The sequence below is a fragment of the Sarcophilus harrisii genome, chromosome 3, assembly GCF_902635505.1.
Source record: "Sarcophilus harrisii chromosome 3, mSarHar1.11, whole genome shotgun sequence".
Lineage (NCBI taxonomy): Eukaryota > Metazoa > Chordata > Mammalia > Dasyuromorphia > Dasyuridae > Sarcophilus > Sarcophilus harrisii.
The window spans coordinates 231,565,157-231,586,656 of record NC_045428.1 but is presented as its reverse complement, the minus strand read 5'-3'; the positions used below and the strand labels follow the sequence as shown (position 1 = coordinate 231,586,656).

The window sequence follows — 21,500 nt, the reverse complement described above, 5'->3', positions numbered from 1 at the left end:
ATTCTATCATTTGTTTCTCTGGATGTGGATAGCATTTTCCATATGAGTTTTTTGGAACTGTCTTATATCATTGTGTTGTTGAGAAGAGCAAAGTCTATCAAAGCTGATCATCTGCACAATGTTGCTGTTACTGTGTACAGTATTTTCTTTGTTCTGCTCACTTCACTCAGTTTCAGTTCATATGTGTCTTTTTAAACTTTTCTGAAATCTGTTTGGTTATCATTTCTCATAAAATAATAGTATTCCATTATATCTATAATTCAGCCATTCCCCAATTGATGGGCATCCCCTCAATTTCCAATTCTTTGCCACCACAAAGAGATCTTTTGTAAACATTTTGTATGTGTGGCTTCTTTTCCATTTTTTAATGATCTCTTTAGGATGCAGATCTAGTAATAGTATTGATGGATTAAAGGGTATGCACAGTTTTGGTTTGGGAGGATTTTTTTGGTTTTGGGGTGGGTATTTGAGGCAACTGGGGACTTGACTAGTGTCACACAACTAGTGTTAAGTGTCTTGAGACAGGATTTGAACTCAAGTTGTTCTGACTTTATCTATTGTGCCATCTAGTTTCCCAGTATACACAGTTTTATAGCCTTCTGGTCATGGTTCCAAATTGCTCTCCAAGATGGCTAGATCAATTTACAACTCCACCATTAATGCTTAGTGTTCCAATGTGCCCACATCCTCTTCAATATTTATTATTTTCCTTTTTTGTCACATTAGCCAATCTGATAGGTGTGAGGTGGCTTGTTTTTATTGCATTTTTCTAATCAATCATAAATTAGAGCATTTTTATTTATTTAATTAATTAATTAATTTTAAAATGGCTTTAATTTCTTCATCTAAAAACTGTCTGTTCATATCCTTTAACCATTTATCTATTGGGAAAAGTTGACTCAATTCTCTATGTATTTTAGAAATGAGGCTAAACACTAGCTTTAAAAATTGTTTCACAACTTTCTGTTTCCCTTCTAATCTTGTTTACATTGGTTTTATTTGTGCAAACCCTTTTTAATTTAATACAATAAAAATTATCCACTTTACATTTTATAATGTTCTCTATCTCCTGTTTGTCATAGATTTTTCCTTTCTCCATACATCTGACAGGTAAACTATTTCTTACCTTCCTAATTTGCTTATGGTATAACCCTTTCTGTCTAAATCTTGTACATATTTTGATCATCTTGGTATAGGGTTTCATTTCTTACCTAGCCTTAATCATTGATTGGCCATTGCCTCAGTCAAACTGAAATCTGTTAAAGATCTTAGCTTGAAAAATCCTGCATCCTGGGCCATCTCTAGTCATCCTGATCTCTATCTTGCCACTGAACCTAGATGGCACAGTCCTTCCTCACTTAAATACAATTCACTTGTGTGTCACAGCACACAGATATCATGGTCCTCTAAAGAACAAACAAGAAAGACAACATGATAGCTAACCTTTACTGGGCTCATTGCTATCTATCGGGGACTTTCTATTGCACTTGCAGCAGTTACTGTCCTAAACCAAACCTACTGCTTTGTTAAAAACAAAACAAAACAAAACAAAAAACCCTACCAAAACTTTTAATCTCCTCTACTTCATTACTCAAATCCCTTTACATCTTAATCTTTTTTTTTTGTTTTGTTTTAGTAGCAGGATGAGGTAGCACTAATTCTTTTTCAAAGCTAGTCTATTTAACTTATAGTTTTGCTTCAATTTCTTCCAATTTTCTTTGGGAACTTCCCCAGTAAGTCATTAACTTTCACCTTCATTCTCTCCCTACCTACCTCTCCCTAGAAAACTTGTTCAGTTTGCCACTCACCTCCCCCTCACTCCTGCCTCTGCAAACAAAACAAAACAAAAAAACCCCACAAATCCTCTTTATTCTGACTCTGCCATCATCTTTAGCTACTGTATAATCTCTGTCTCTCCTTCCTATCATTGCTAAACAATTAGAAATGAAACATTCCATAGTCACTGCTTCTACTTTATCATTCTGCATGTCTTTGCATTTTGGCTTCTGACCCCCAAAACTACACAATAATGAGTGTTGGTTGCTGAATCTAATTACTATTTCTTAGTTTTCATTTTCCTCAACCTTTCTTTAGCTTTTCATACTGTAACTATCCTCTCTTTCCTTCATGTCTGGGATACTCCCCTTGATTCTTTTCTGACTATCCCTCTCATTCCTTTGCTGGTTAAAAATTTCTCTCCTAGGGGACAGCTAGGTGCTGTAGTGGATAGAGCACCAGCCCTGAAGTCAGGAGGATTTGAGTTCAAATATGAATTCAGACACTTAACACTGCCTAGCTATGTGACCCTGGGCAAGTCACTTAACCCCAATTGTCTCAGGAAAAAAGAAAAAAAATTTCTCTCCAAGGTTCTATCCTTAACCTTTTTCCTCTTTTATCACTAGTTGTCCTTATCCACTTCAGTTCCCTCAACTATCATTTATATGATAGTTACGTCCCAAATTTGTCTAACCCTGCTGGCCTCTTACAAATCCTGTATTCTTAATTGGTTACTGGACCTTCTCAATTGGATGTCCCATCAATAATACTTCAAGCTGAATATATTCAAATCTGACTGTATTATGTTCCCACCAAGAATTTTCCTACTTCTAAACTGTCTTATTTTTGTTACTATCATCCTTCCCAGTCATTCAGATTAAAACTGCAGAATTATTTTTTTATTTTCTTCTCCCTCATTCTCCTTTTACAATCAGTTGACACATCTTGTCCATTTTTCTTCCACATTTCTTTCATTTATCAATCAATTAAGGTATTGGGTATTCAAAGAGAAAAGGTGAAGTCTCTGCCCTAAAGGAGTATACATTCTAATGTAGGTAACAACACACACATGTATGAACAAAAACAAAACATACATGAGTAGATGGGAAGAACAGAAAAGGCTGATGCAGAACTTTGTGCTTGAGTTAAATCTTGAAAAAAAAAAACTAGTTATTACAAGAAATGGAAATAAGGAAGGAGAAAATATTATGAAAGGGGGTAGGAGACAAGCAAACAATGAACATTTATAAACTCTTCCTGTGCCAGACATTGCACTAAGCTCTAGAGAAAAAAATATGAACAAAAATAAAAACATTCCTTCCCTGATTTATACAGCTTACATCCTAATGAGGGAAGAAATCATATAAAAGAAAATTGAAAAGCATGGAGCAGGAAGTAGCATGCAGAACACATGGTACCCATGATGGACTATAGTGATAAAGTCCAGAGTTGGAAGCACATTGGAGGGGGAACAGAAGTGTGGCTGGCCTGGTCTCATCCCCAAAAGGGAGACCCAGCTACTGGAGAAGAAACCTCGTTCCAGAGTGAGAAAGTAACTGAATCATGGTGGTGGAAGTCGATAAAGTTATAAGCACAGTTGTATGGAGGATGAAGTAAACTGTGGATAGCTAGTGCAAAGGCATGGAAAGAGCCTGGAGCACTGTGTGAAAGAAGGAACAAGGACAGAATGACTAGACTGTAAAATTTATAAAAGGTAATCATGTGTAAAAATTCTAGAAAGCACTTACCTTATAGGTTGTCATGAGGATCAAATGAATATATGTAAAACACTTTGCAGACCTTAAAGTACTTCACAAATGTTAACTATTATTAGCTGTTAGTTACAAGATTGGGCTGGAAAAGCTTTACATGCCAAAGTAATTTTTATTTGACCTAGAAGTAATGAGATACTGTTGAGTACAGAGATGATGTAAGATGTGACATGGTTTGTTTTAAAGATAGTACTTTGGGAGCTATATAGAGAATGTATTGGAGTAGAGAAAAAATTCGTTAGGGTAACAAATTAGGAAAACAATGCATTAGTTTTAATTAGAAGTGATGATTGGCTCCACTAAGATGGTGCCTACATGAGCAGAAAAAAGGTAGCATGTGTAAAAAATGTTATGGAGATAGAAGGTTTGTTAATTAACTGGATATATAGGATGAATGAGAATCAGGAGTCAGAGTAAACCAAGTTTGTAAACATGGGTCTTTGGAGGAATAGTGATATCCTTGATAGAAATAGGGAATTCTGGAAGAAAGGGCATCTAAAAGGAAAGATAACAAGTTATGTTTTGGACATGTTGAGTCTGAGATACCTATGGAAAATCCAGTTTTAAATGTTCAATAGGGAAGTGTGATACGCTGCTGGAAGTCTGGAGAGGTAAATTATGTACATAGAAATGATAAACAATCAGTAAATGTTTATTAAACACCTATTACATGCCAGGCTAAATGGAGAGAAAGCAAAGAGGGGCAAAAGATAGTCCCTGCTTTCAAAGAGCTTACAATCTGATGTGAGAGACAAATGCAAAGTAAGCTCAAGCTTGTGCTCTCTCTCTCTCTCTCTCTTTCCAAATATATATGTATATATTTGCAAATCTCATAGAAGTTTATTATTGCCTTTTTTAAATACTAGATTCACAGAAAAAACATGAATACCTTTCCCATTGAAATTTCTCATAATAAAAAGTTTTCATCAACAAAATGATAGCAGTTGATTTCATATTCAACATTTTGCTTCCATAGTTTCATATCCATTTACCAAAAAGAGGAAAAAGAATTTTAGTATCTATTCTCTGAGACCAAGACTGATCACTGCATTCAATCTTTTGGATGTCTTTTAAGATTGTTTTCTTTTTTGTTATTGTAGTCATTTTGTATATTGTTCTACTTCACTTTTTAAAAAAAATTTATGGAATAAAACAAGCATTTTCATAATTAAATACAATAAAAAAAAATGTGCATAAAACTGTAAATCTACTAGCACAACTTGCCTTTCCTTTTAAATATACAATAAAATTATCACATGAATTTCTTTTTTTCTCCCTTCTCACCCTAGAGATGACTATCCTTAGGTACATAATTGGATACATAGGCATAAAATTATTCCATTCATCTGTTTATCAGTTCTTTCTCTGGATGCAAATTGCATCTTTCTTCATAAATCCATTATAGTTAATTTGGATACTTATAATAGAAAAAGTAAGTTAGCCACTCAAAGTTGTTCTATAGTCAATATTTTGTTTTAATTTTCAATTGTATTTTATTTTCCAAATACATGTAAAGATAGTTTTCAACATTTGTTTGTATAAGGCTTTGTGTTACAAATTATTCTCCCTCCTTCTTTTACCTTCCCCCTCCCCAAGGCAGCAAGTAATTTGATATAGGCTACATATGTGCAATTCTTTTAAACATATATCCATATTTAAAGACAATATTGTTACTATATAAAATGTTCTCTTGGTTCTGCTCATTTCACTCTTCATTATTTCTTGCAAGTCTTTTACATGTTTTTCTAAAATCATTGTGCTGATAATCTCTTACAGTACACTAGTATTCCATAACAATCATATACTACAACTTGTTCAGGCACTCTCCAATCAATGGGGATCCCCATAATTTACATTTCTTCACCGCCACACAGAGGGCTCTAAAAATGTTTTTCAGAACATATAGGTTCTTTTCCTTTTTCCTTAATCATCTTTGGAAACAGATCAAGTAGTAGTATTGCTGGGTCAAAGTATATAGGTAGTTTAATAACTCTTTGGCATAAATCCAGATTGTTCTCCAAAATAGTTGGATCAGTTCACAAATCCACCAACAATGGAACTAGTGTCTCAATTTTTCCACACCTACTCCAACATTTGTCATTTTCCTCTTCTATCATTTTAGCCAATCTGTTATGGAATACCATAAAATGATATTCCAAGGTTGTTTTAATCTGCATTTCTCTAATCAATAAGGATTTAGAGCATTTTTACATGACTATAGTTTTCATTTATTCATTGGTAAACTTCCTGTTTATATACTTTGATATTTATCAATTAGGAAATGATTCATATAGAGATTTGACAAAGTTCTTTATATATGTTTAGATATGAAACCTTTATCTAATAAACTATCTATAAATTTCCCCCCCAACTTTCTGCTTTCCTTTCTAAAACTAATAAATATAGTTTTATTTTTACAAAAACATTTAGTTTAATGATATGCTTGGAAAATCCCAAAGACTCAACTAAACATTTAGTTGAAACAATAATTTTAGAAAAAATAGCAGGATATCATTAGCATTCCTACACATAACAAACAAAACTCTGTAAAAGAGAGTAAAAATTATCACATTTAATATAACTTTAAACAGTATAAAAACACCTAGGATAACACCTGCGAAAACAAACCTAAGAATTGTATAAACAATATTATTAAAAACTCTACATAAATAAAATCAGATTTAAATAATTGGAGAGATATTAATTGTTCATGGATAGGCAGGGCCAATATAACAAAAAATGACAATTTTATCCAAACTATACATTTAATGTCATCTCAATTAAATTAGGAATTTTTTTAAACTGAATTAGAAAAAATTATCACAATTCATTTGGAAAAACAAAAAGTCAAGAATATCAAAGAAAATAATGGGGGGAAAAAGCATAAAGAAGGGATGTCTAGCAGAACCAGATGTTGAACAGTATTATAAGGTAGTAATTATCGAAACTATCTGTTATTTAAGAAATATAAAGATAGCAGAAAAATATATAATTTAATGCAGCAGAAAAACATAATAATCCATAATAACTTTGTATTTGACAAATGTAATGACATGTTTTTGGGATAAGAATTCACTATTTGTTGGGAAAACTGGAAAGCAGTATGGCGGAAACTGGGCATGGACCAATTACCTCACACTATTTACCAAGATATGGTCTAAATGGATACATGACATAGGTAGCTAACAACTATTTAGTATTTTAATCTTCCATTCTTTTTCAATACCAGGACTACAGGTAATTTATGAACTACTGGACTCTGTGATGATGCTGTAACATTTACTTCGAGCTTTTCCTCAGTATTTATTTGGACTTGCAAGAATGGGTCCCTAGAGGAAGGTCTAAGAGTATTCCTTTAGATGGTTATAATTACTACCAAACTCACTTGGACCCATGAGAAAACTTCCCACTGACAGTCAATAAATAGAGAATTAGATTTTTAAATGAGGCATTTATTTAAAATCTTAATAAGAATAGTTGGTATAAAATACTTCCCCCAAAAGTCTGAGGCATACTTTCTCACAAATATGTGCAATTTTCTTGGGAAGAATGAATTCTGAGAATAAAGGCAGTGAGGCACACAAGTAGAAGGCATATTGTAGTAAAGGGTAACTGACAACTATGTGGTCAGGAAATCCTTATTTTTTTTTTGTAGAGTTTTCAAACATCATTGCTTGACTGAGAGAGAATTTAAAAGTTTATCACTTAAGCTTCTTTAGCTCATAAGACCCTGGACAGAAGCAAATGGTGCTATGATGCTTTAAGTTTTTGACAGTGAGATAAATAGTAGTTAACAGAGAGTTAGATCATAAGACACAGGCACAGAGTTAGAAGCTACATTAGAGCTCATTGAATACAACTTTTCATTTTATAGTGAGAAACAGGCCCAGAGACTTCTTCAGAATTAATGGAAAGTCCACATTTAGCTATTGAGAGACTAAGCAACTAACACATTTAAAGATTAGCTCCAGAAATAGCTAAGGGCCCTATAAAAAACAATTGGCCACAATAATTTATTGCCCACAAGAGAATTAGTTGGACTCTTTGAGGAGCAAGAAGTGATTGCCTCAAAAAATTCTAAGCAAAAGAGACAACCTACCATTTTTCAGTGATTGTCTAATGGCTCAGGAACAAATACTATGATGAAAGACAACTCAGGATACTAAGATCCAGCAATCTGTCCAAACAGGTGAAAAGGACTAAATCCAGAGTCAGTACTTTTTTTGCCTAAAATATGAACTTTAGATATTTCTAGGGCACAGAAAAAAAAAAAAGTGACTGCTTGGCTAGCCTGAATCCTCCACAAGTGTAGGTGTAGAAATATGACTATATTTCTACTTCAGGCACAGGGTCTATTTCAACCTGTGAGCATACTAACTTATGTTGGATGTAATAGAAGAAACTGGAGAAATGGTTACACATGCAGATAATACTACTAATGTCAGATATGCCTGAATGTATTTTGCCATTTACATATAATTACATATAATACAAGGTTTACTTTAGCCCCTTATTTGAAATCTTTGTGAAATTCAAATAAGTCCTTTTCATAAATTAGAAAGGGAGCAACTCAATAGGATAAATAGAGGTCTGGTTCCCAAAGAGACCTCTAAAAGTCGATCTAGGCAGAAGCAGGAGTAGAAGAGGAATGTAACTATTGATATAAAGAAGGGGGAGAGAAAGAAATGTGATATGGAAATGGGAGAATGTAAGCAAGGAAAGAAGGAACTGCCACAAAGAAAGAAGTTAGAACTGTGCAGTTGAGGCTATTCAGAAAAACAACATCTTGGGATGATGAAAGCTGGGATAAATTTTGTGTTGCTGTACAAAGAACATAGAATTTCCAACACATTGCCCTTCCTGGAATCAATGAATCAAGAAGTATTACAAAAGGTACAACAAGTACTAGAAAGGAAGAAAGGAAGGCCAGGATGAAGTGACATTGGAAGAGATGCCAGTTTTCTCTGAGTTCCACAAGACTGAAAGATCCGTGAGAGTTAGAGATCTAAAACAAAAAGAAATTTATCACTTATAGTATAGGAACTCTGGAGGGCACAACAGAAGAGATAAGTAGATATGGACTAAGAGAGGTAGAATTTCAGTAGAGCTGAATGAAAGAAAATGCAACCGCAGTTTTAGGGAGGAATGTTTTACTCTTAAGCAACTGAAAAGATTTAGTATTAATTTGATTTGATTGGGAGAGGAAGACATAGGAATGTAATAAACATTAGGAAATGTATCCAGATCTAGTATCATTTAGATAGGAGCAGCTATCAAAGGTATACAGATCATAGGTAAGTAGAATACTCCAGGTTTTGACATGGTCATTGTGTTGTTTCAGTGACACTGTCACCAATCTAGTTCATACTCTTATCAACTGAACTATTGGCCCACCTTTCCACAATCCATACTTCACATAACTGTCAAATAATCTTTTCATTGAACAGATCTGATCATGTCATCCCCATGTTCAAAAACTAATAGTGGTTTCTTATTGCTTCTAGGATAACAAAACAAAACTTTTCAATCTGGCATTTGAGAACAATCTAGCTATAATCTACCTTTGCTCATTTTACACTTCCTTCATAGACTCTTATGTTTTGGCCAAAGTAGACTTCTGTCCATACCTGTGTTTGATATGTTAACTCCTGCCTACATGTATCTAGCAAAGATTATTCATTTCCATGTCTGGAATGGCCTTTTTCATCTGCTATCTTTCAAAATCTTTATCTTCTTTTTTTTTTAACTTTTTTTTATTATAGCTATTTATTGACAGAATATATGCATGGGTAATTTTTCAACATTGTCCCTTGCACTCACTTCTGTTCCAACTTTTCCCCTCTCTCCCTCCACCCCCTCCCCTAGATGGCAGGCAGTCTCATACATATTAAATATGTTAAAGTATATCTTAGGTACAATATATGTGTGCAGATCCGTACAGTTCAGATTCAGAAGGTAAAAATAACCTGAGAAAAAAAGCAAAAAAATGCAAATATTCCACATTCATTTCCCAGTGTTCCTTTTCTGGGTACAGCTGAATCTGTCCATCATTGATCAATTGAAACTGAATTAAACCTTATCTTCTTTCAAGGCTCCCCAATATTGCTAGAGCAAACTGTCTAATCCCTACCTTGTATTATACTTATTCTATGAAATGTTCTACTTCCCTATTGTTCCAATCAAATTTAAACATCAAATTTAAACAGAGCAAAAACTAGGTAATTTTTATCTTAGACTAGTGTGTAAAACACAGTAAGGGATTAATAGCTATTGGTGAATTGAAATTAATTCTATCCCAAAAGCTAAATCAATAAAGTTGTCATTATAATTTGTAATCTGCTATAATGTATATAAAGGGGATAATAATCATGTGTATATTGACAGAATGTAAAGTATTTATGGCAAAAGGACAAATATAACATACATATCAATAAATATAGATGGTCTTTATAATTTTACCTTGGATTCCCCTTCTATGATAATAGTATTAGTCTTCCTTGGTGACTTGAATTTCAAATTTGAAGAATGACTTAGCTGTTGAACAGCAGCTTCTGCAACTGGATCAGAATTATTCAATCCCAACAATTCTGTAGAGGGGGAGAGAATATTGATTTCATCAGGATCCTGGATCTTTTGGAATTGTGTTCATTTTGAAAGCACAATAAAGTTCTTATAATGTTAAAGTGAAAGCACTACTTTCCATTTTTAAGAGATATTAACATTTTCATAGTAAGAATAAAACCTATAATAGTTAAAATTGCTAATATCATCAAAACAAAAATTCATACTCTTTAATAATACTTTTTAAACTTCTGCTCTTATCAACACCAAAAGCTAGTCAACATTTTTTAAAAACAATATTTTGATGAATAATAAATTCATGATATGACATATATGGGTATAGTAGATGCTCAATATAAAACTAGACCAGTTCCCTCATTCTAGATCATCTTCAACATATTATTATTAAAAAGGAAGAACAGTTGGATAAAAAATAAATTAAATGAAACCACGAGAAAAAAAGAATCTTGGAGATAATTAATTGTAACTGAAGAATAGAAAGCACTGCAAGAAATTACTTGGATCAAGATATCCTTTTTTAAAAACATTTTTAAAAATTTATTATTTATTTACCTTTATCATTGAATTTTGAGTTCCATATTCTCTTTCTCTCTACTGCCCCTCCCCTACCCACTGAGAAGACGAGCAATTTGATACAGATTATGCATATGAAACAAGATATCTTTTTTAATGACTCTGACTTTAACAGAAAAATCTGTTAAAACCATAGTAAAAATGGAGTTGGCAAAAAAAAAATTAATATTTTTAATTTATTTATTTAAATATTTAATTTTAATATTTAATATTTATTTTATTATTATTTTAATTTATTAATTATTAATATTATTATATTATTGTGATATAATTATAATAATTATTAATATTAATATTAAATAAAATAAATATTTAAAACCTATAAACAATAGTTTGAAGCATTTTAATTATATTTTAATTATATCTAGAATTTTTTGCTTATATTTAGGATTTTAGTATAATATAGCATGTTATTGCTAACATACTTCATTCTTCCACATGGAATAGTTTAGATTTCTGCTATATATTCAAGTAGGGACTATCAGAGCCAATGAAATTAAGAATAACTGTGTTTTAAGGATTGCTAGGTGAGTGAGTCTGAGATTCCACTATGTCTAGATATACATGTATACTACTGCCACATATTTTCCTTAAAAGAAATAAATTAATTTACTAGATTTAATTTCACTCGCTACATTTTTTCTCAATTCAACTTTTGGAATTGCTCTGTCACTCATACTTCAAAAATGTGAAATGTTTGTAATTAATCTTGGAATAAATAACAAATCAGTAAATAAAATATTCAACTACAAAAACAGATTTAAAAAGTATGCTTTATTTATAGATATTTGGCCAACTAATTATTTGTTTCCTAGAGTACACACCTATCAAAATACCTGATGAGATTGTCAACAAGGGTACAAACAGAAGACATCTTCTAAGCAACAGCTTACTATAATCTAGAGCTTTACAGTAAGAATAAGGATATTAGTAATATTTATATAGTACCTTCTATGTACCAGTTACCATATTAAACACTTCACAAAATATGCTCTCATTTATAAACAAAGCATTAAAAAGTACTTTCTTCACAATAACTTTATGAAGTACATGAAGCAAATTTATTATCTCCATTTTTATAATACTCCAGTCATCTCACCAACTGTCTTATCTCTACTCAAAGACCATGGAGTATTTAAGTTCTACCCTGAGAAGGGTTCTATAATTAGTGACTACTCCATTTGGTTCTATTTCAGGCATGTCGCAATCACACTTGACTTGACTTTATACTCTCCTGCCATCTGAGGAAGAAATCTCCTTATATCCTCTCTCATCCCACGTTATGCCTATGTCTACAAAGCGACATTGGGAATAAGACTCGTGTTTCATTGCTATAAAACTTCTAACCATGATCCTGAGGAAGAAACTTCTTTTGCCAAAGCAAATGGCACTTTTTTTTTTTTTGATTACTACAATCTTAAGACAGTTACTAGTAAAAATGAAGGATCAGAACCTAGGTTTTAAAAGAAACACTGAAATGATAACCTCAAAATTTCAGAAAAGAAGTTTTCATTTTTCTCACCAGAATTCAATGCAGAAAATCTATCCACATCTAATCCAGGATTTGTTTTCATAGTGGTTAGAGAATTAACCATGAAGGCACCACTAGTAGTCCCAGAAGGCATCACAGTTTGGTCTTTTTCCATCTTTGCAGAAGGAACAGGAGGAGGATTTTTCCATGATTTTGGTTCATTAGGTTCTATGTAAAAGAACTAGAAAAGAAATGTTTAAGTTTTCCCACTTTTAAATTAAGTGATGATTGAACACTAAAACATTTAAATACAATGAAGTAATTGCAGATTTTTTTTTCTATTTAAAAATTAAGTATCTAAAACTCTTCTATGGTTATAATACTCAACTAGAGAAGCTAAGAAATGAAAAATGATATATTAAGGTTCTCTGCTCAAAGTAAATGAACACCATTGAGCTAAAAAAAGGTCACTCTCCTGGAGAATAAAGCAAAACTCAAAAAGAAAAAGATACTTAAAATTAAATTTTAAAAAGCACATGAAAAGATCAATCAATTTAGTTCATTGACTTCAGGATGATAGTATTAACATTTTTAAAATGAGATAAAGAAAGCTGAAAAAATTGCATGACTTGCTCATATTCACACAATTACTGTTGGACTCAAATTCTTATTTCTAGCAATATATTGTGCCCACAAAGTGGAAAGGGACACAAGAAGTTCCTCATTGTTTCAAGAAGAAACTAAATAAAGAATTGTTCTGAGTATTTTAGAAGTAGAGTATGTTCACACAGGCATTGGACTCTATTAACCTCTTCTAATCTTGAGGCATGAATTAAAGTCCCCTGATTGGTAATATAAATATATTAAAAATATATAATATTATGGTAATCTTATTTGACACAAGGTCAGTTCAGACTTTTGGAAAACCAATCAAAATGACCAATTCCTATATCCATCTTTTCTTCTAGAAGTCTTTTAAATCTCTAAAGTCATCTATCCTGGGATGGTTCTAGAATATATCTAGTCCAAAGACAGATCCATCCAAGGGACCACTAGAATAATCCTGGAATAAGCAATGTAGCTGTTAAAGGTTTCATAAATCTAAAGTTTCAGTGATTTATAATGATAATCCTACTCTACTCTAATTAAAATTGGCTTCTAAAAAAAGATACATTCACTATTGATTAAAGAAATTCTAAATAAAAGAATTCTGAGGTATCATTTCACACCTACCAAACTGGCTAACATGATATAAAAAGAAAATGAGAAATGCTGAAGAACATGTGAAAAAACAGGTACATTAATGGACTATTGGTGAAGTTTTAAACCAGTCTAATCACAACAAGAATAATTAAAACTATACCCAACGGGCTATAATATTGCATATACATTTTGACTCAGCAATACCACTAATAGGTCTGTATCTACAAAGATCAAAGTTAAAAGAAAAGGATTTATGTATACAAAAATATTTTTTGCAGTGGTTAAAAAACTGGAAATTGAAGGGATGCCCATAAATTGGAGAATGGCTGAATAAGTTGTAGTATATGAATGTGATAAAATACTTTTTAAAGAAATGACAAGAAAGGTACTTTCAGAAAAACCTGAAAGGTTTATATGAACTATTGCAAAGTGAAATGAGCTGAACCAGGACAACATGGTACACAGTAATGATCAATAATGACCAACTGTGAAGGACTTAACTACTCTAATCAATACAATGATATAAGATAACCTAAAGGAATCAGAATGAAAAATGCTATCTGCCTTCAGACAGAGAATTGATCAATTCTGAATGTGGATTGAATATTATTTTCACATTCTTTATTTTTCTTGCTTTATTTTGAGAGGGAGGATAGGATAACATGACTAATTTGGAAATATGTTTTGTATGATATATACTGCTTGCCTTCTCAACAAGTACATAATAATCTCGAGTAGGAGAGAATTTGTAAATCTCTCTATGACCCCCCCAAATATGCAGAGTTTTACCATTTAATCCTGTCAAAACTTCCCTTCCAGAGTCACCTTCTTCATTTGTATAGAAGGCTCACTCATAACATGGAAGCAGATAAAAGAATGAATTAGAAGAAAAATCTAATAATATATAATAAATTTATAAGAAACATGCTTGAAACAGAAGGACAAACAATAATAATCAGGAAGATTATATTTTGGTGCATAAGTTTAGTATTGATATTTCATTATCTATGTTAACTTTTAGCAAAATATAGTCTCCCTGATTATATTTTTTACTTAGGTCTATGCTTTTGCTTTGTCTGAGATCATGACTACTATTTCTGCCATTTTTACATCATCTAAAGCATTAATAGATTCTGTTCCAGCATATTAGTGTTTTGAATTACAGGAGGAATTAAATAGTAAAACTATAGAATCTCAATTTACCCCTCTTTGAATTAGAAATCTCTAACCAAAAAATAAATAATAAAGAAGTTAAGGAGATGAATTTTGGAAAAGTTAGATATGAGAAACCTCTGGAAAAAATTAAATAGTAATAAGAAGGAGTATAGCTTTTTCTCTACTGTATTTTATAGTTTCACAAAAACTGACCATGTATGAGGACACCCTTATAAAAACTAATCATGTATTAGGGTATAAAAACCTCAGATACAAATAGAGAAAAGCAGAAATATTAAATACATCCTTCTCAGATCATAATGTAATAAAAATTACATTCAATAAAGAGTCATGGAAAGACAGATTAAAAATTAATTGGAAACCAAATAATCTAATCCTAAAGAATGATGTCAAAGAACAAATCATAGAAACAATCAATAATTTCATTAAAGAAAATGAAATCAAAAAGAAAAAAACCCCAAAGTAGCCAAAGCAAAACAGAAAAAATTTTCTATCTCTAAACATATCAATAAAAGAGAGAAAGGATGGATCAATGACTGGGTGTGCAATTAAAAACACTAGAAAAAGGACAATTAAATCCCCAATTAAACACCAAAATAGAAATCTGGAAAACTAAAATATTAGTCAAAACAATTAACATTTGGGAAAGTAACAAGATATAAAATAAATTTGCATAAATCATTAGCAATTCTATATATTACCAAAATCCAAAAGGAAGAGAGAGAGTTCATTTAAAATAACTGTAGACAGTATAAAATATTTGGGACCTGCCAAGATACACACTGGAATTTTATGAACACAATAACAAAATGCTTTTTATAAAAATAAAAGCAGCTCTAAACAACAATTAATAGAAATACTAATTGCTCATGGGATGAGTCAATATAATAAAACTGACATTACTACCTAAATTAACTTAGTTATACAGGGCCATACCAGTCTACCATTGAATTATTTTATGGAGCTAGAAAAAAATAATTATAAATTAATCTGGAAGAACCAAAAATATTAAGGCAATCAATAAAAAAAAAAGTGAATGTGGCCTAGAAGAATCAGATATCAATATAGAGAATAAAGTAATATCTGATTCAAATTTGATTGTTTTATATATTTAAAAGGCTGGAAACTGAACTTGGGGGAATGGGGCGGGGGGGGGAAATGTATAAGTCTATGGAGATGGCCAAATGAGATGAAATGACAAAAAAGGGTTTTGTTCAGTAGAAAACTGAAATATTACTATGTGTGGCACAAGGAGAATATTTTACTAGTTGGACTACTTTTTTCTAAGGCCCTGCCTCCATTTTTTTAATAGTTATTTAAACTCATCAAAAATTAATTAGTAAGATGGAGTCAAGATGGCACAGAAGTAAGAAGCAGTGTGGTAAGCTCTCTAAACTGATCTAGAAAATGTCCCAAATTCAATCCTAATGGGGAAATTCAGGAGAAAAAATGTCATCTGTCCATTTCAGACTGTACTAGATCTTCTGATATAAAAGGATTGCACCAGGAGTATGTCATTAAGGTGAGGCTGAGCACAAGAGCTTTAAAGTCCCATAAGAAGATACTCCCAGACCTATATCAGGAATAGGTGTAAACTGGAAGCCTCTTCATTCACTATTCAATATACAGTCACAGATATAGGCTGAGGGAGGGAGGAGACCTATGCAGGGAATGTGTCCCCAAGTAGGATAGACTTAGCCTATGTATGGGGAAAGGAAAACAATTTAGAAATCCACAGTAGCAGTGGAACAGGCCAGATTCTAGGCTCAAAGCAAAGTCTTATTTCTAACATCTAGCCCAGCAATCAGAGACATAACCAAATTCAAGAAACCCAGTCCAAAAAAGGGGTCAATAATTCTTCCACTCTGAGCTGACTGATGAGTGGAATACAGCATTAGTCTTCTCTTTTTCAGACCCAAACCAGGTCAGGAGCTTGCAAAATTCAACCCAATCATACTTTATCCTACATCAGACCACTCTGGAAGCACTAAAATTTTGCAAGTCCTCAGCCTTCTCAAGGGTAGGCTGAGGACTTGCAAACTTTTAGTGCTTCCAGAGTCCAAAAGACTAGAATAATGCAACACTCAGCACCTCAAAAAAACAGTAATATGATCAATCACCAGACCATCCCTCCAGAAGTGAAGCAGACTCAGCTTTAACCTCAAGTCAAAATTAGGCTGAAGGAATGGATATACAAAATAAGAACCACATCATAATGCATGATTCTGGTGACAGGAATGCTCAAGATATGTATACAAATGAAGCGAAGCAGTGCTTCAGAGAAAAACACAGCTTTAGCAGAAACTCAACCAGAAAACCAAGAGGTAATGAATTAAGAGTTTAAAAAAAAAAGTTGTGTTTTTTTTTCCCCTGAGACAATTGGGGTTAAGTGACTTGCCCAGGGTCACACAGCTACGACATGTTAAGTATGTGAGGTCATTTGAACTCAGACCATCCTGACTTCAGGGCTGGTGCCACTGAGCCACCTAGCTGTCCCTTAAAATTTTTTATAAATTAAATAAGTGTACATTAGGGGAGGAGGGGGAGAAAGAGAAGAGTGGTATGGAAGAAAAATTTGAAAGAGATTTAATAGCTTGACACAAGATGTTTAAACCTTGCTCAAGCAATAAACAACCTGAAAATTACAAAGAATCAAATGAAAGCTAATGAATTCATGAGGCAATAAAAGTACAAAAACAAAGTCAAAATAATTAAAAAGAAAGAATCCATCAGTCACCTACTAGAAAAATAAAAAGAACAATACAAATGCAAACTCACAGGAACATCATGACCGAAACCCAAAGCTTCTAGGCCAAAGAAAAATTACTGCAAGCAGTCAGAAATAAAAAAATTTAAGAACCAAGAAGACACAAGCAGAATTGCACATCATATAGACACCACAATTAAAGGATAGAAAATTTGAAATATGATATTGCTGATGGCAAAAGTCATAAGCTTATAGTCAAGAATAACTTAGTAAAACTGAGTATACAAGGGAAAAGTAAATTTTTAATGAAATAAAGGACATCTATGGATTTCTGATGAAAAGACTAGAGCTATATTTGAAGTTCAAATACATGAATGAGAATTGTAAAAATGAAAATATGAATGAACACTGATAAAGGACTAAAAAAATAAACTACAAACACTCAAATATAGGGAGATGATACAGGTGTTCACGCTAAATCCTATCCTCAAAACTGAAAAATGGAGTGCAATTAGATAAGACCTAGAGAGAGGGGAGATTCTGTTATGTCTTGATATTAAGAAAAGAATGGACAGAGAAAATACCCTTAGGTTAGAGGGATGGAAAAGGAAAGGAAAGTTAAAGAAAAATTATTTCAATAAGAGTTGATATCTATATAAATAAGGAGGGGGTAAGAGGGAACAATTGACATTACTTACTGTCATTTGAACTGGTCAAAAGAAGGAAGAATATACACAGACACAGACATACACACACACACACACACACACACACACACATATTCACTCAACAGGGGAAAAGGGGGAAAGGAAGATTTGGGTAGTTTAAAGGAAAGATTCATCCTAAGGAAAAAAACTCTAAGAATGTATTAAAATATTGTAGTTCCTTTTTGAGTTAAACAAGAATGGAAATTAGAGAAGATGCCCATAAATTGGAGAGGATAAATGTAATGTCTGGGCTGGCTTTCTGGAGGATCTCTGGACAGGCCTTCATCTTTAGGTGAAGAAGTGATGAAGGTAGGAGAGTCACCACAAGGCTGGTCAAAAATGGAGTGTCCATGGCTGAGAAACCCTTCTATGTCTGTGGCTGAGAGGCTACTTTCCAGTCCTTGCAGCCTTTAAATACTTCAGTATGATTACATCACTACAGCAACTGAGCATGTGCAACCATTACATCACATTAAGTTTATGTTTAGAGAACCATTATCTCACACTGAGTAGGTACTGAACTATAAGCACTCTGCTGTTCTTGATTCAAGTACACCTTTCCAGAGTTCTGGCCCTCTATAAATAAACAATTTAAGGTTCATAAATCTGATGGAAAATTAATACGCTGCACTCATCAGCATAATGATTATTAATCAGGCTTCTAGAAGAATAAGAATGAAACATGACACCAACTTTTGATAAAGAGATGATGGAGTAAGAATGTAGAATGAAACAGATTTTGGGAGGAAGGTAAGGGAATATTCTGTAATTGACTATACATTTTTCTACTGTTTCATTTTCCTACTATTCTCAATGCAGAGAGAAGGGTTCAAGTGGGAAGGTATGAAAGAGGAGCCTGAAATTGAAACAAATTTTATATTTTAAAAAATTATGTATCCATATATACACACATGCAAACATGTGTATACATACACACATATATTTATACATATACATACAGACATACACATATAAGACAACTGGCCCAGGGATCTAAGGCTTGAATTAGTGACACGGATTCCTTATTATTTAAATACAAAGGGCAGTGTACATGGAATAAGGAGCTTCTCTTCTGATGTCACTGTCCTGCCATGGGAAATGCAGAGGCAGAGATGCTGTACAGAATTAAATCAATGCTGGATCCTTGTCAAATTACCTTTTGTTAACCATTAGATGGAAGTGTCTCATTTTGTTCGATTCCTGATCCTAACCCACATAAATTGCATTAATACTAAATGTATAGTAAATGCTATGCAAAGTATATAACGATGACAAAGTAAATTAATGTCTCTGAACCCGTTTTCTCATCAGAAAATAAGGAAAATGCCCCTAGTAGGTTCTATTTCATAGAGTTGTTGTAATGCTTTAAAAACAATATATGTCAAACATATAGCAAATTTTAAAGTACTAAATAAAAGTCAGCTTTTAAGTAACTAAATATATATTTTTACATAATTTACTCTAAGATTACAAAAATGGATATTTGATATTAATAAGTAGAAGGTAATATAAGCCTATAATAAAACAGATAGCATAAATCCAGATCTAGCTATTAAAAAGACAAGAATGTCAAACCTCTGCAGTGATCGATCCCAAGACAGTGTAATTATAGCTGGACCCATTGTTCAGAACAAAGCACTGTTGTCCAGAGGGCTGTTTCTTGAATACATCTATAGGAACAGTTGCCAAAGCAAAGAATAGATCTAAAATAAAATAGAAAAAGTAGTGTATCAAAATACAGAAAGAAATGGTTTTAAGACCTGAGTCTCACACATACTGTCTATGACTGTAAGCAAATCACAACCTTTTAGCCCCATTTACCTAAGACTGTAAAGTTACAGAACAATTGCTGATATTGTAGAGGGATTTTTTTTGCACCATTAAAATTATAGATATGGACCAATGACATCAAATTCCAAATATGTGGGAAATTAATAAGAACAAAGAAAGATTCACATACCATATTCAAATTATAGGGATTTTGAAAACTGAAATTAAGAAATACAAGGGGCAGGAAAAATTATTTTCAAAAGCTCAGGGGAAAAAGGAATGTGAATAAAAATGGAAACATATAATCTCTATCACCTTTTTTCTTTTAAGATAAACCAACTCAAGGCTGACATCACTATGATGCTGTATAAGAGGCTATCAAAAGTGATGAGATTAGTTTTTAAAAGTTCATTTAAAAGCTAAATATTATATTAAATCAATATTTTGTATAAAGCTTACATTTAAAATTTTAAGCTAAATTAAGTCAATTTCATTATATTTCATCTATACTGGATAATAAATAATAATAAACTAAAGACTAATTTTTAAATAAAAATTTCTCAAATCAGAAAAGCTAATATTTTAGTAGTATTACCTAAGCACTATAAATACTAAGTACATGCAGTCCTCTGCCTTGGCTTTAGAAAAGGGTTAAATTATTTCCCCCTTCATACCTTCACTATGTACCTCAGTATCCTAAAAATAGGTAGGATATTGGATGCTAAACTAGTTGAAAATAATTTCTTGAAAGTAAAATGAAAATACTTACCATCTTTGGACTTCCCATCTTCTAAAACATGCATTTGTAACTCTTTGGATCTGGCATTTAATTCACTATGAAAAGAATAAAACCATCAGGTTTTCACAATTAAATATTTCAAAGTAACTCACTTCATTTGGGGTATCCGTATAAGGAGTTTCTTACAACCATAATTTTTAAAAATGTATTTATTTAAAGCTTAAATTCAAAATAAGGAAAAAACAATAGAAAAAGACAGAAAAAGAAAAAAATGTCATGGCCTCAGCACAACATCAGAATTCAAAATATGTAACAAAAAATCCATTTCAAGAAAGAAGACACTTTATTCCTAATTATTGATTTTTTCTTTGCTTCTTGTAAATTTTATTTTCTTCCCTGCTCTGCCCCCCCCCCCCCTTTTTAAAAAAGAAATTGGAGTTAAGTAACTTGCCCAGGGTCACACAAATAGGAAGTATTAAGTGTCTGAGGCCAGATTTGAGCTCAGGTCCTCCTGATTTCAGAGTTGTTGCTGTATCCACTGTGCCACAACTGCCCAGTGCACTTTTTACTTTATTCTTTTTTCCTCCTTTCCTTCTCCCTCACTACCCTCAAAAAAGCTACAATTAAGCATGGATATTTTTATGTATACATACATATACACATATACACATCCATACACCTACATATATATCCACACATCTAAAACAATATTAACAAGGCTGACATAGAATGAGGATTTCCCTCTTCATTCTCTTTAAATTTGACTTTGAGATCAATGACTACTACCATTGCTTTTCTTTTTCTAAAAAATTCTACTTTGACCATTGTTACTGTGTTTATATATATATATATCTTATTTCCTATCCCTGCTAATTCTTCTATTTGAGTTCTATTTTTTAACTCACCTTGCTATTATTTAACCTCCCAACACCCACCCTGTGAATTCTTCCCTTATCCTCTTCCCTTTCCCTCCCTCTTCATCCCATTTTCATCAATCTGCATACCTTATGACACTCCCTTTAAT

At 32.4% G+C, this 21,500-nt stretch overlaps 1 protein-coding gene across 4 annotated transcripts in view; it reads right to left on the bottom strand.

Moving 5' to 3' along the window:
* Nucleotides 1–21,500, bottom strand: part of C2CD2 (C2 calcium dependent domain containing 2) — a 101,385-nt gene that overhangs the window by 20,288 nt on the left and 59,597 nt on the right. For all 4 annotated transcript variants that reach the window (XM_023498840.2, XM_003763345.4, XM_023498839.2 and 1 more), the window contains exons 9-12: nt 20,507–20,571; nt 19,543–19,670; nt 12,226–12,415; nt 10,008–10,135 (exon numbers count right to left, since the gene is read on the bottom strand). In XM_023498840.2, the coding sequence (XP_023354608.1) occupies nt 10,008–10,135; nt 12,226–12,415; nt 19,543–19,670; nt 20,507–20,571 (511 nt within the window). The remainder of the gene's footprint in view (nt 1–10,007; nt 10,136–12,225; nt 12,416–19,542; nt 19,671–20,506; nt 20,572–21,500) is intronic.